The sequence below is a fragment of the Oncorhynchus gorbuscha genome, linkage group LG14 (genome assembly GCF_021184085.1).
Source record: "Oncorhynchus gorbuscha isolate QuinsamMale2020 ecotype Even-year linkage group LG14, OgorEven_v1.0, whole genome shotgun sequence".
In the NCBI taxonomy this organism is placed as follows: Eukaryota; Metazoa; Chordata; class Actinopteri; order Salmoniformes; family Salmonidae; genus Oncorhynchus; species Oncorhynchus gorbuscha.
Window position 1 is genome coordinate 62,638,718 of NC_060186.1, and position 15,468 is coordinate 62,654,185.

The 15,468-nt window shown below is 43.9% G+C and overlaps 1 protein-coding gene across 1 annotated transcript in view; it reads left to right on the forward strand.

Annotated features, from left to right (window-relative positions):
- opn8a (opsin 8, group member a) overlaps positions 1-15,075 on the forward strand; it is a 69,617-nt gene extending 54,542 nt beyond the window's left edge. Inside the window, exons 3-4 of the mRNA XM_046299185.1 lie at positions 3,988-4,313; positions 14,677-15,075. Coding sequence (XP_046155141.1) covers positions 3,988-4,313; positions 14,677-15,075 — 725 coding nt within the window. The remainder of the gene's footprint in view (positions 1-3,987; positions 4,314-14,676) is intronic.
- The last annotated feature ends 393 nt before the right edge of the window (positions 15,076-15,468 follow it).

Sequence of the window (15,468 nt, forward strand, 5' to 3'; positions counted from 1 at the left end):
TTACACATGTTAAACCCTATCGGCTACTGTGGTATATGGCTGTCAAGGCTGTTGGGACGCATGGAGAGTCACCAGGAAATGTTTGACATTCCCAGTTCTGGACACCCATTTGTCTGTGTCCCGCATACCAAGGAAGAAGGCTATTCATCTGTCAAGGCTGTTGGGACGCATGGAGAGTCACCAGGAAATGCTTGACATTCCCAGTTCTGTGTCCCGCATTCCATACTGAGGAAGAAGGCTATTCATCTGTCAAGGCTGTTGGAACACATGGAGAGTCACCAGGAAATGTTTGACATTCCCAGTTCTGGACACCCATTTGTCTGTGTCCCGCATACCAAGGAAGAAGGCTATTCATCTGTCAAGGCTGTTGGAACACATGGAGAGTCACCAGGAAATGTTTGACATTCCCAGTTCTGGACACCCATTTGTCTGTGTCCCGCATACCAAGGAAGAAGGCTATTCATCTGTCAAGGCTGTTGGAACACATGGAGAGTCACCAGGAAATGTTTGACATTCCCAGTTCTGGACACCCATTTGTCTGTGTCCCGCATACCAAGGAAGAAGGCTATTCATCTGTCAAGGCTGTTGGAACACATGGAGAGTCACCAGGAAATGTTTGACATTCCCAGTTCTGGACACCCATTTGTCTGTGTCCCGCATACCAAGGAAGAAGGCTATTCATCTGTCAAGGCTGTTGGAACACATGGAGAGTCACCAGGAAATGTTTGACATTCCCAGTTCTGGACACCCATTTGTCTGTGTCCCGCATACCAAGGAAGAAGGCTATTCATCTGTCAAGGCTGTTGGAACACATGGAGAGTCACCAGGAAATGTTTGACATTCCCAGTTCTGGACACCCATTTGTCTGTGTCCCACATACCTAGGAAGAAGGCTATTCATTTGAAACGTTTGTGCATACAGTATGTATATGCATGACATGAACGGTTTATGAATGATAATCCCCTGTTGCAGATAAAATACTGTACAAGAAAATAAACCGGAAATAAGTTTACTTCTTAAGGCTCTGGACTGTTCTATACCGGTTTCATATCATCACCATCTACACACAGCAGGAGAGATGAACACCCATACAATTACAATAATAAGTGATTCTACTTCTATTGTAAAACCCAGCGTTTAACCAGCAGATGAGGTGAGGTTGGGATTAAATCATGGCAGCACGCCAGAAGGTTGTCAGTTGTGTATCAATGGTAGATACATCCAATCTGGCTGATCTTTGCCAGAACACATAAAATATTGAAAAGGCATACTTTATACAACATATTCTCACGGAGGTGTACACACACACAGACGTGTGCATTCACCATATAAAAACAAGTTGAATGACAGCAGCTACTAATGGATATGATACAGTACATTCAAACACAAGAGTTTATGTGCACATAACTGTTTCATGCCTGTGCACATACACAAAGACCAGTTAGTGAAAAAAAATATCAGAATTGGGCTGACTGTCTAAAACCAACCTAACAGTTGCTCTGCCAATTAGCCTACATAACATGAGATCTTCACAGGCACATTTCTTTCATCATTAGATAGATCAGCCATCACATTATTCATTTGTTTATTCATTAATTTATGAATTATATTCACCATCACATCTATCTCACTATCTAATGTGCTGATTACAGTTCCAAACTGTTGGCTCAGAAATAGATTTCTGATTCTAATTCTGTGGTAGGGGGTTGTTTCCAAATGCAGCCATGGTGGGTCGGATGGCAACCGAGCTAGCCACTGGCATCTTGTCAAAACCAATTCTCATCAGTGCATTGTAAAAAGTGGGATGGCACTGTTGTTCATCTGAAGTGCTTTTTCTGATTGGCCTGATCCAAAATTATGCTTTGGTTTGTTCAACGTATTTTATAAAATTTGCTTGAAGTCAAATAACGAATTTGTTAGATCAACGTGATTTATTTTTTGAATGAAAGCTTTTAAATTCCTTTCAACGCCTCATGCACATTTGCTTTGCATAGTGGTGTTTGCAATTTAGTGACTGCAGCCTAACAGAAGAGTTGGAGGAGTGGCCTATTGGGGGCTTGGATTTCAGTTTGTCATTTTTGGCCACCCGTGATAGTGAATGTCATTCCAGGTTATGTGTTTTGTTTTTTGTTTTATTTTATGATTATATGTTTACTGCCAGCACTGAATTTTTCGGTACAGCCTTATTCTAAAATGGATTAATCCTCATCAATTTATCTAAAAATACCCCATAATGACAAAGTTATAAGAGTTTTAAAATATATATATATTTTTTGCACATGTATTAAAAAATAAAAACAGAAATACCTTATTTACACAAGTATTCAGACCCTTTACTATGAGACTGGAAGAAGTTTGTAACCACCAAGACACTTCATAGGTATTTATTTTACCTTTATTTAACTAGGCAAATCAGTTAAGAACACATTCTTATTTCAATGACGGCCTAGGAACAGTGGGTTAACTGCCTGTTCAGGGGCAGAACGACAGATTTGTACCTTGTCAGTTCAGCGGTTTAAACTTGCATCCTTCCGGTTACTAGTCCAACACTCTAACCACTAGGCTACCCTGCCGCCCCAGGATATGTATTTAATTGCTTGTAACACAAATAAATACATTTGGATAGGATAAATCCAAAGTGAAAAATCAACTAACATTAAAAAATGTTTTGAATATTCAGTGTATTATTTTGTATTTATGCTATTCATTAGGTTTAACCAAACTGAAAAAGTAAGTTAAGTGTTGAAAGAATAATAATCAAATATATACTGTGTGATTCAATGCCAGCTGTTATATTTGATTACTAACGAACACATTTTAATTTTTTTAAACTACATTTGTTGTATTTGGTTTCGACAAATGTGTTGTTTTCTTTGGTGGGGGGGGGGGAGTATTTGATACAAAGAGTATTTTTGTTGTGTGTTAATCTGAGCTTAATTTAGCTCTAATGAAGTGAAGCAATAGCCAGAGGTTATCTGCTAACCCCTGGACACATAGCCCAAAGAAACTCTAACCACAACCTTAAAGGAAAAATCAACCCAAAACAACAAACTCCTATTGTGTACAGTATTAAATAACACTAATATGTGAGAACAATAATTTGTGGTTAACAAAGTTTTCATTTTGTTGTTATAATAAGATTGGTAGCAAGATTAGGAATTAATTGTGGAAATCTGTTGCAGCTCAAATCGACTTCAAAACCCACAGTGCAATGTTCTCTCTATTGGCTGGTTGGCTAGCTAGCTAGCAAATGTACCTACATACAATAATACCAAAGTTAATATCGGCATGTGAAGTAGCTAGTTAGTTGTAAAATCACCAAAAGACACTGCGCTATCAATTTAGGAGTCTACAATCTCACCATGTTCAATCTGCAGATTGATGTGTTTTGCAGTAGTAACGGAACCTTGCAATGCAACCTGGATTGAAGAGGCAGACAAATAGAATAAATGTGGTAGACCCTCTGTTAAATTACACATTTCTTGAGGTAGGAATAGCGCAAAAATATGATCAATGGCTCATTTGAGAGAAGACACTCTCCCGCGTTATGACATCGGCCAGTATTAAAATCTGACATGTATGATAGACATTAGTGTAGAGAGTGTAGTGAGAGCTGCTTTATCGCAATGCTACATCATACCAGTCAATGGTCTGCATGCTTGAATGGCAATACGGCAGATACACATGCAAACATGAAATGACCCAGGGAATTGAAAGAACATCACTCTGAGTTTAACAAAAACAATATAGCATTCAAAATGGGTGAATCTTTCCTTTAAGGATAAGGGAGCCTATCGTTACAGGGCTATAGCTTTCCTCACCTGTACACTCCTCTCTACCTCTAGTACAGGTGGTAAGTTCCAGCATGACACAGTCAAGATGGTGATCAATGTTATCTGGCTAGGGTTAAAATGAGGTTTTGTCTAAGGTTAGGCTCGGAGTAAGGGTTAGGGCTAGTGTTAGGCTTATACTCTACCTCTCCACCAGGCAACAAGTTCCAGCGTCGGACCATCACCATGGTGATCAGTTTGATCTGGCTGTACTCTGGGCTGTGGGCTGTGTTCCCTCTCTTTGGCTGGGGCGGCTACGGACCGGAGCCCTTCGGAGTGGCCTGCTCCGTGGACTGGGCAAGCTACCAAGACTCCCTGAACCACTCTACCTTCATCATGTCTCTGTCTATCTTCTGTACCTTCATCCCCTGCCTCGTCATCCTCTTTTCCTATTCCGGCATAGCCTGGAAACTCCACAAGGCATACCAGTCCATCCAGAATGGAAACTTCAACTACGGACACATCGAGAGGAAAGTTACTCTGGTGAGTATGCAAGGTTTATCTGTTGACTGTTTATTAACCATTTACCGATGTTTCTTTAGAGCTGGAATCAGCATTTGTTTTTGTTTTGTTGATAAAATGGAGGAGAGGAGCGTTCGGCAGCGTGGTAATAAAAAATGGAAAAATATTTGCTAAATAAATAAGGAAATAGTAACACAATATACAAGGATATAGAAGGATTAGCGGTACCAAGTCAATGTGCAGTGGCACGAGGTAGTTGAGGTATTGAGGTAATACAGTATGTACAGGTAGGTAGGGGTAAAAGAGACTAGGCAATCAGGATATATAATAAACAGAGTAGCAGCAGCATATATGGAGTGTGTGTGTGTGTGTGTGTGTGTGTGTGTGTGTGTGTGTGTGTGTGTGTGTGTGTGTGTGTGTGTGTGTGTGTGTGTGTGTGTGTGTGTGTGTGTGTGTGTGTGTGTGTGTGTGTGTGTGTGTGTGTGTGTGTGTGTGTGTGTGTGTGTGTGTGTGTGTGTGTGTGTGTGTGGTACAGTGCATTTGGAAAGTACTTAAATCTCAACTTTTTCTTCATTAAAGTTAAGTTACAGCCTTATTCTAAATTGGATTAAAAAAAGAAAATCCTCAGCAATCTACACACAATACCACATAATGACAAAGTGAAAACAGGTTTTCACACCCAGACAAAAGGAACATATATGCGAGAATGCTTTTCATTGACTACAGCTCAGTGTTCAACACCACAGAGAGTAAACACCTCCCTCTGTAATTGCATCTTGGACTTCCTGACAGGCCACCCCCAGGTGGTAAGGGTAGGGAACAACACATCCAACACACTGATCCTCAACACGGGGGCCTCTCAGAGGTGCGTGCTCAGGACCCTCCTTTACTCCCTGTTCACTCATGACTGCACGGCCAGGCATGACTCCAACACCATCATTAAGTTTGCCGATAACACAACAGTGGTAGACCTGATCACCGACAACGACGAGACAGCCTATCGGGAGGTGGTCAGAGACCTAGACGTGTGGTGCCAGGACAACAAACTCTCCCTCAACACGATCAAAACAAAGAAGATGATTGTGGACTACAGGAAAAGGAGAACCAAGCACACCCCCATTCTCATCGACAGGGCTGTAGTGGAGCAGATTTAGAGCTTCAAGTTCATTGGCGTCCACATCACCAACAACCTAACATAGTCCAAGCACACAAGACAGTTGTGAAGAAGGCACGACAAAACCTATTCCCTCTCAGGAGACTGGACAAATTTGGCATGTGTCCTCAGATCCTCAAAAGGTTTTATAGCTGCACCATTGAGAGCATTCTGACTGGTTGCATCACCACCTGGTATGGCACTACAGAGGGTAGAGGTCCTGCCATCCAGGACCTCTATACCAGGCGGTGTCAGAGGAAGGACCTAAAAATGGTCAAAGACTCCAGCCACACTTGCCATAGACTGTTCTCTCTGGTGCTGCACGGCAAGCATATTACCTCAATTACCTTGACTAACCGGTACCCCCACACATGGACTCTGTACCGGTATCCCCTGTATATGGCCTCACTATTGTTATTTACTGCTGCTCTTTAATTATTTATTTTTATTTCTTACCTTTTTAATGTATTTTCTTAAAACTGCATTGTTGGTTAAGGGCTTGTAATTAAGCATTTCACTGTAAAGTCTACACCTGTTGTATTCGGCACATGTGACAATTTTATTTGATTTTATTTGAAATCAAGATTGAACTCTTTGGCCTGAATGCCAAGCGTCACGTCTAGAGGAAACCTGGCACCATCCCTATGGTGACGCATGGTGGTGGGAGCATCATGCTGTGGGGATGTTTTTCAGCGGCAGGGACTGCAAGACTAGCCAGAATCGAGGGAAAGATGAACGGAGCAAAGTACAGAGAGAGCCTAGATGAAAACCTGCTTCAGAGTGCTCAGGACCTCAGACTGGGGCGAAAGTTCACCTTTCCAACAGGACAATGACCCTAAGCTCACAGCCAAGCCAACGCAGGAGTGGCTTCGGGACAATTCTTTGAAGGTCCTTGAGTGGCCCAGCCAGAGTCCAGACTTGAACATTTTATTGGTCACATACACATGGTTAGCAGATGCTAATGCGAGAATTGCAAAATGCTTGTGCTTCTAGTTCCAACAGTGCAGTAATGTCTAACAAGTAATCTAACAATTCTCCAACAACTACCTAATACACACAAATCTAAAAGGGTGAATGAGAATATGTACATAAGTATATGGATGAGTGATGCCCGAGATGCATAGGCAAGATGCAATAGATGGTGTAAAATACAGTATATACATGTGATATGAGTAATTTAAGATATGTAAACATGATTAAAGAGGCATTATTTAAAGTGGCATTGTTTAAAGTGACTAGTGATCCATTTATTAAAGTGGCATTAATTAAAGTGGCATTGTTTAAAGTGACTAGTGATCCATTTATTAAAGTGGCCAGTGATTGGGTCTCAATGTAGGCAGCAGCCTCTCTGAGTTAGTGATGGCTGTTTAGCAGTCTGATGGCATTGAGATAGAAGTTGTTTTTCAGTCTATTGGTCCCAGCTTTGCTGCATCTGTACTGACCTCGCCTTCTGGATGATAGTGGTGTGAACAGGCAGTGGCTCAAGTGGTTGATGTCCTTGATTAACTTTTTGGCCTTGCTGTGACATCTGGTGCTCTAGGTGTCATGGAGGGCAGGTAGCTTGCCCCTGGTGATGCGTTGTGCAGATCGCACTACCCTCTGGAGAGTCTAGCGGTTGAGGGCGGTGCAGTTGCCTTACCAGGCCTTCAGCAGGAAAAGCTTCATACAAATGATCATGGAGTCTACCAACAAACGGCTTGACAACCTGACTAAAGATGTACAAGACATTAAAATAAGCCTTCAGTTCACACAGAAGGATGTGGATGTATTGAAGACCACACAGGATACACTTTCCAGAAACTGTTCCTCGATGCGGAATGAAATCACCACAGTCAGGCAGGGCCTCCAGAACACGTCTGGGAAGGCTGATTACCTGGATGGACAATCGAGGAGAAATAATCTTGTAGTATATGGTATCCAGGAGAGGACAAAATAGCTGTTTTCTGAGGAGCTACAATTGGATCAACAGGTTGAGCTGGAACATGCTCACCAGTCTGGGAAACCAGGGGGCACTGGTGGTGCCAATGGTGGTGCCAATGGTGGTGCCAATGGAACCACCAATTTCTGTTGTCAATGTATGTAACCTGACCCAAGTTGTGACATTACCAACCAGGACGTTCACTAATAGGTCCAGTATTACATCATCAGCTTTTATCGATCACATTGTTACTAACATGGCTGAACATTGTTCTAAAGCTGTATCAGTGGCAGTAGGTTGCAGTGATCATAACTTGTTTGCACTCACTAGGAAAACTAAAATACCAAAGGCTGCCCCTAAAGTAATCTATCGAAGGTCCTACGGAGGGTTCAATCAGGACTCATTCGTGGATGAGATTAAGAATGTGCAATGGTTAGAAGTGTGTAGTAAGGATGATCCTGAAATGTCACTAAGTTTGTTTATGAAATTATAGGTGATAAGCACACCCCTTTAAGAAAATACACTGTGAGGTCAAACGGTGCCCCATGGATTGATGATGAGCTGAGAAATGTAATGATTCAACGTTCTGATGCCAAAAAAAGTAGCAGATAAATCTGGCACTTTGTTTGGTAAGCAAAATGATTGTAAATGAAGAAATCTTGAGACCAAGCTAAACAAAGAAAAGAAGAAGTGATTCTATCAGCACAAAACTGATGAAGCAAAGGGTGATGGGGAAAAGCTGTGGAGAACATTGAACACTAATATGGGTAGGAATTTGAACATGTCCGCCTTTTTTGTTGAATCAGATGGCATTTTTATTACAAAACCACAATACATCACAAGCTACTTTAATGAATACTTTACAGGCAAAGTGGACAAATTGAGGAATGCTATGATTCTAACTGATGGCTCCATGTCATATACACTCAAATATTGTATCATGAAGGAAATGCAAAGCATGTTTGAATTTCACCAAGTAGAAAGGGAAGAGGTAGAAAGGATGCTGTTGTCTCTTTTGGATAACAAGTCACCTGGTATAAATCGTCTTGACGCCAAATTGCTTACAGTTAATGCTAACCAAATATCTACCCCAATCTCTCATAGTTTTAATAAGTGCTTGATGTATGTGGTGTGCCCAGAAGTCTGGAAAGAGTCCAAGGTTATTCCACTACCTAAGGATAAAAAATCTGCCTTCACTGGTCCTTATAGTCGTCCTATAAGCTTGCTGACTGTGTTAAGTAAAGTATTGGAAAAATTGTGTCTGTACAAATCAAGGATTATTTCTCATGTAAAGGTCTGATAACAGGTCTCCAGCATGCGTACAATGAAGGGCATTCTACAAGTACGGCCTTAGCACAAATGACAGATGATTGGACAAAGAGTATGGACGACAGGAAGTTAGTTAGTGCAGTGTTGCTAGATTTCAGTGCTGCTTTTGATGCATTTGATCATGAACTCTTACTAGGTAAACTCAAATGTTATGGTTTTAAATCTGCAGCTCTATCCTGGATGGAAAGTTATCTATCCAGGAGAAGGAAAAAAGTGTTCTTTAATGGTAGCTTTTCAAACAGTAAAGATATACACTGTGGTGTTCCTCGGGGAAGTTGCCTAGGCCCACGACTCTAATCTATCTTTACTAATGATTTACCTTCATTAACGAACAAAGCAAGAGTGGTAATGTATGCTGATGACTCTACAATGTATAGCAGCATCAGAATGTAATGAGCAGTGAACTAATAATGGTGTCTGAGTGGGTTGATATGAACAAATTGGTGTTGAGCATTTCTAAAACTAAATGTATTGTCTTTGGTTCAAGATATATGCTTGCTGATGATCCCCAATTGAATTTGTCGATGAATAGAACAGATGTAGAGCAAGTGAAAAAAACGAAACTACGAGGCGTCATGTTGGAGTCAGCTTTATCATGGTCAGAACACATAGATAATATTGTTATTGAGATGGGTAAGGGAATTGCTGTTACAAGAAAGTGTTCAGAGTATGTAACATCTAGCACACTGAATCAGGTGATTCCATCCTTGGTCCTATCACACTTAGACTTGGACTCTTTCACCATATTCTTATCGGCAGACTCAGTAGCCTCGATTTTTCTGATGACTGCCTTGCCTGGTTCACCAACTACTTTGCAGACAGAGTTCAGTGTGTCAAATCGGAGGGCATGCTGTCCGGTCCTCTGGCAGTCTCTATGGGGGTGCCACAAGGTTCAATTCTCGGGCCGACTCTTTTCTCTGTATATATCAATGATGTTGCTCTTGTTGCGGGCGATTCCCTGATCCACCTCTACGCAGACGACACCATTCTATATACTTCCGGCCCGTCCTTGGACACTGTGCTATCTAACCTCCAAATGAGCTTCAATGCCATACAACACTCCTTCCGTGGCCTCCAACTGCTCTTAAACGCTAGTAAAACCAAATGCATGCTTTTCAACAGTTCGCTGCCTGCACCTGCACGCCTGACTAGCATCACCACACTGGATGGTTCCGACCTTGAATATGTGGACATCTATAAGTACCTAGGTGTCTGGCTAGACTGTAAACTCTCCTTCCAGACTCATATCAAACATCTCCAATCGAAAATCAAATCTAGAGTCGGCTTTCTATTCCGCAAGAAAGCCTCCTTCACTCACGCCGCCAAACTTACCCTAGTAAAACTGACTATCCTACCGATCCTCGACTTCGGCGATGTCATCTACAAAATTGCTTCCAACACTCTACTCAGCAAACTGGATGCAGTTTATCACAGTGCCATCCGTTTTGTCACTAAAGCACCTTATACCGCCCACCACTGCGACCTTAAGGTGCTCTAGTCGGCTGCCCCTCGCTACATATTCGTCGCCAGACCCACTGGCTCCAGGTCATCTACAAGTCCATGCTAGGTAAAGCTCCTCCTTATCTCAGTTCACTGGTCACGATGGCAACACCCACCCGTAGCACGCGCTCCAGCAGGTGTATCTCACTGATCATCCCTAAAGCCAACACCTCATTTGGCCACCTTTCGTTCCAGTTCTCTGCTGCCTGTGACTGGAACAAATTGCAAAAATCGCTGAAGTTGGAGACTTTTATCTCCCTCACCAACTTCAAACATCTGCTATCTGAGCAGCTAACCGATCGCTGCAGCTGTACATAGTCTATTGGTAAATAGCCCACCAATTTTTACCTACCTCATCCCCATACTGTTTTTATTTATTTACTTTTCAGCTCTTTTACACACCAATATCTCTACCTGTACATGACCATCTGATCATTTATCACTCCAGTGTTAATCTGCTAAATTGTAATTATTCGCCTACCTCCTCATGCCTTTTGCACACAATGTACAGTGACTTGCGAAAGTATTCGGCCCCCTTGAACTTTGCAACCTTTTGCCACATTTCAGGCTTCAAACATAAAGATATAAAACTGTATTTTTTTGTGAAGAATCAACAACAAGTGGGACACAATCATGAAGTGGAACAACATTCAGTCTACGCTTCTAGCCATTTGTTACTGTTAGATCCTGTTGTGCATGTTTTCCTTGCCTGACGCTGGTTTCCTCTCTGCTACAGTTCCATCCACTCTGACTCTAGTCTCCAGTTCCATGTCTCATCATCCTGCTACTCTGTCCTGGATTCCCCACTCTACTACTCCCTTGGATTCTCCTCCGGACCTGCTTACCCTGTCCCTCCAATCTCAGCCTCCTCACCTGGTTTCCTGCAACCCACCTGAGCTTCCCCTGGTCTGCACTCCATCTTCCCCCTGTTTCAATAAATACCTTGGTTACTTCATCCCAGTTTCCACATCTGAGTCTGCTTATGGGTTCCCCTGTTCCACTCCGCATAACAGTTCTATTGCACATGCAGTGATGTCCAAACAGCCTGACCATCATATCTACAACAACAGATTGCACTGTTCAGTGAAGATAATGGCCTTGTTATTGTAAAACTGTCTCCCTCCTTACATTTTCTTTTCATTTTACTAATTTAGTTCTTCTTACCCAGAGGAACTTACACTAGTGAGTGCATACATTTTCATGCTGGTCCCCCGTGGGAATTGTGCCCACAACCCTGACGTTGCAAGCTCCATGCTCTACCAACTAAGCCACACAGGACCACTACTGTTGCTCCTAGATGTAATTACCAAGCTCCATGTGATTTGAGATGGGAATTGTTTCTGTCACCAATGCAAACAATGGCTTATCTCTAGGAAGTGTTTGTTTATGATAAATTGAACCTGTGACATCTGAAGATAGTTTATACTCAGGTCCATAGCTCCAGTAGATCCTGGCTGGCTGGCGGATCTGGAAGATTCTGGTTGACTAGCAGATCTGGAAGAGACTGGTTGACTGGCAGATCTGGAAGAATCTGGTTGACTGGCAGATCTAGAAGATCATTGCTGACTGGCGGATCTAGCTGCTCTATGCAGACTGACAGCTCCTTGCAGACTGACAGCTCTGGCTGCTCCATGCAGGCTGACAGCTCCTTGCAGACTGACAGCTCCTTGCAGACTGGCAGCTCTTTGTAGACTGACAGCTCCTTGCAGACTGGCAGCTCTTTGCAGACTGGCAGCTCTGGCTACTTCATGCAGACTGACAGCACCTTGCAGACTGACAGCTCCCTGCAGACTGGCAGCTCAGGCTGTTCCGAACAGGCAGGAGGCTCCGGCAGCACTGTAGAGAAGGAAGGGTCTGATAGCGCTGAACAGGCGGGAGACACCGACAGCGCAGGAGGGAAGGAAGGCTCTGGCTGTGCTGAACAGGCGAGGTGCACAGAAGGTCTGGTGCGTGGTGCTGGCACTGGTGATACTGGAGCGAGGACACGCACAGGAAGCCTGGTGCGGGGAGCTGCTACCGGAGGAGTGGTGTGTGGAGGTGGCTCAGGATAGACCGGACCGTGCAGGCGCACTGGAGCTCTTGAACACCGAGCCTGCCCAAGCTTACCTGGCTCCATGCCCACTCTAGCCCGGCCAATACGAAGGACTGGTATGAACCGCACCGGGCTATGCACCCGCACTGGAAACACTGTGCGCTCCATAGCATAACACGGTGTCTGCCCGGTCTTTCTAGCCCACTGGTAAGCACAGGGAGTTTGCGCAGGTCTCCTACCTGGCATAGCCATACTCCCATTAAGCCCCCCCCAATACTTTTTTGGGGCTGCTTTATGGGCTTCCATCCGCGTCGCCGTGCTGCCTCCTCAAACTCTCAGCTTTTACCGCCTCAATTTCCTCCTTGGGGCGGCGATATTCACCAGGCTGAGCCCAGGGTCCTTTACCGTCTAGTTCTTCCTCCCATGTCCTATTCTCCAAGTGGTGCAGCCTCTCCCACTGCAACTGCTCTTCACGATTAACAGGGAGAGTTGGCTCAGGTCTGACTCCTGACTCAGCCACACTCTCTCTCTGAGCCCTCCCCCAATAAATATTTGGGGGTGACTTTCGGTTTCCGCTCTGCGCCGCCGTGTCTTTCTTTTCGACTCCATTCTCCTATAGCCCTCTTCGCACTGCTCCAGCGAATCCCAGGCGGGCTCCGGCATTCTCTCTGGGTCGGCCGCCCACCTGTCTATTTCTTCCCACGTCGTATACTCCATTCCTCTGCTGTCCATAACGTCCTCCCTTCGCTGCTCCAGCTGCCTGTTACCACGCCACTCAGTCCGTGTGTGGTGGGTGATTCTGTAACTTCGTTCTTCATTTGTCGAAAGAGAGTCGGACCGAAATGCAGCGTGGTTGTTACTCATGTTCTTTAATGAATGAAATGATGATACATAAAAATAACTATACAAAAGTACAAAACAACAAACGGAACGAGAAAACTATTACACCCTATTTGGTGAACACTACACAGAGACAGGAACAATCACCCACGAAATACACAGTGACACCCCGGCTACCTAAATACGGTTCCCAATCAGAGACAACGAGAATCACCTGACTCTGATTGAGAACCGCCTCAGGCAGCCAAGCCTATACAACACCCCTACTCAGCCGCAATCCCAAATACTACAAACCCCAATACGAAAATACAATATATAAACCCATGTCACACCCTGGCCTGACCAAATATACAACGAAAACACAAAATACAATGACCAAGGCGTGACAGTATACAGTTGAGCAGAGGCGTTTTTAGGATTTACACACATGGGGAAATGTTGTTATCAAGGTCTGCAAAAAAATAAAAGTGCCTTTTACATCACATTCGACGTCATTGACATGATAGCAGACATTAGCGGAATATTTTCTAATACCACACAAATGACCAAAGTAAGGGGCTAATCTGACAGTGACAAACTGAAAGCTATAAAAATGACCTGGTCTTAAATACAAATAATAGCCCAGGCCATTAAAGAGATGCACAGATTGTACAATATTAGGAGAAATATATATACTGCATATTATACAGTAGGCTACTAAAACTTTCCAGTGGCAATGATTCACCCAAAGATGAAGATCACTGATGATGGCTGGTGCGCTGGTGCCAATAGCTTATCTCAAGATAAGACACTTTGAAAAACAGTGCTGTCTGCTCAGAATCGCTCAAAAGTTGAGAAAAAAATTGTTAGCTGCTACAGACAGATTTGTCTTCTCTTTTCAGCAGTAGGCATTTGCTATCCAAACTACATTTTTCTAGTGGTTGTATTTAGAAATTAGAAATCCATCCTTCTATGGATTATGTCTATGGCCACAACGCAACAAGCTGTTCTATATTTGGCATTCCTGCTGCCCAAATAGCTTTTTCCTTGTTTGTTTGTTACGAGGAATGAATTATTAACAAAACAAGTCTAATAAATTGTGATCGTTTTGGAAGATAATAACCAGGTAAAACTCTGTTTTACACATATTCCTCTTCGGGTCTTTTAGACATTGGGCTCAAGCAAAGCTCATGAGTGACAGTGACTAAAGTGTGGAAGAATTTTGTGGATATTTAAGAAATGCTTTAGTCCTGTCAAATCCGGCTTCCTCAGGCTTAAGATGTTTGACAAGGCTGTAAACATAGTCTATATAGATTAATGTCTTTCCTCTCCTTCCCTCTTCTCCTCCTCCTCACCTCCTCCTCTCCTTCCCCTCTCCTCTCCTCCTCCTCTCCTCTCATCCTCTCCTCCTCCTCCTCACCTCCTCTTTTCCTTCCCCTTTCGTCTCCTCCTCCTCTCCTCTCATCCTCTCCTCATCCTCTCCTCCTCCTCCCCTTCCCCTCTCCTCCTCCCCCTCTCCTCCCCCTCTCCTCTCCTCTCCTCTCCTCCCTCCTCCCCCTCTCCTCTCCTCTCCTCTCCTCCTCCCCCTCTCCTCTCCTCTCCTCTCCTCCTCCCCCTCTCCTCTCCTCCCCAGATGGCGGTGTTGATCAGCTCAGGGTTCATCGTGGCTTGGTCTCCCTACGTGGTGCTCAGCTTTTGGTATATGTTCCAGGGGAAGGACAGTCTGGCCCCGTTGGTCTCCCTGCTGCCCTGCCTGTTCGCTAAGGGCTCCACGGCCTACAACCCTTTTATCTACTACATCTTCAGACGCTCCTTTAGACTCCAGCTCATCCAGCTCCGGGGGTTGATCTGCTGCTCTGCCCAGCCAGACACACCTTCGAGTGGGGAGACGGGAGAGGAGGGCAGACAGACTTTGAGGTCTGACCTACGACAGAGTCTCCCGGAAGAGAAGAGTGGAGCTCCTCTGGTAGGGGAGTTGGGAACTGCGGCGCTGGAGATACAGTCTGAGAATGAGTTGACAAGCTCCTGTTAATACTGTGTGTGTGTGTGTGTGTGTGTGTGTGTGTGTGTGTGTGTGTGTGTGTGTGTGTGTGTGTGTGTGTGTGTGTGTGTGTGTGTGTGTGTGTGTGTGTGTGTGTGTGTGTGTGTGTGTGTGTGTGTGTGTGTGTGTGTGTGTGTGTGTGTGTGTGTGTGTGTGTGTGTGTGTGTTACACTGTTACAAATTGATGTGGTGTGAGTTATTTAGCTGTGTTTCTTCACTGTCATTCTATATTGCACACACTTATATATCAAACCCTGGTCCTCACCACATCGCTAGCAAAGGTAACACTTTACTTTAAGCCAACAGACATAATGCATTATGATACAGTTATAAATAATTGTAAAACGTATCATAAGCATGTCCTGGCTAAATACCAGCTGCAGA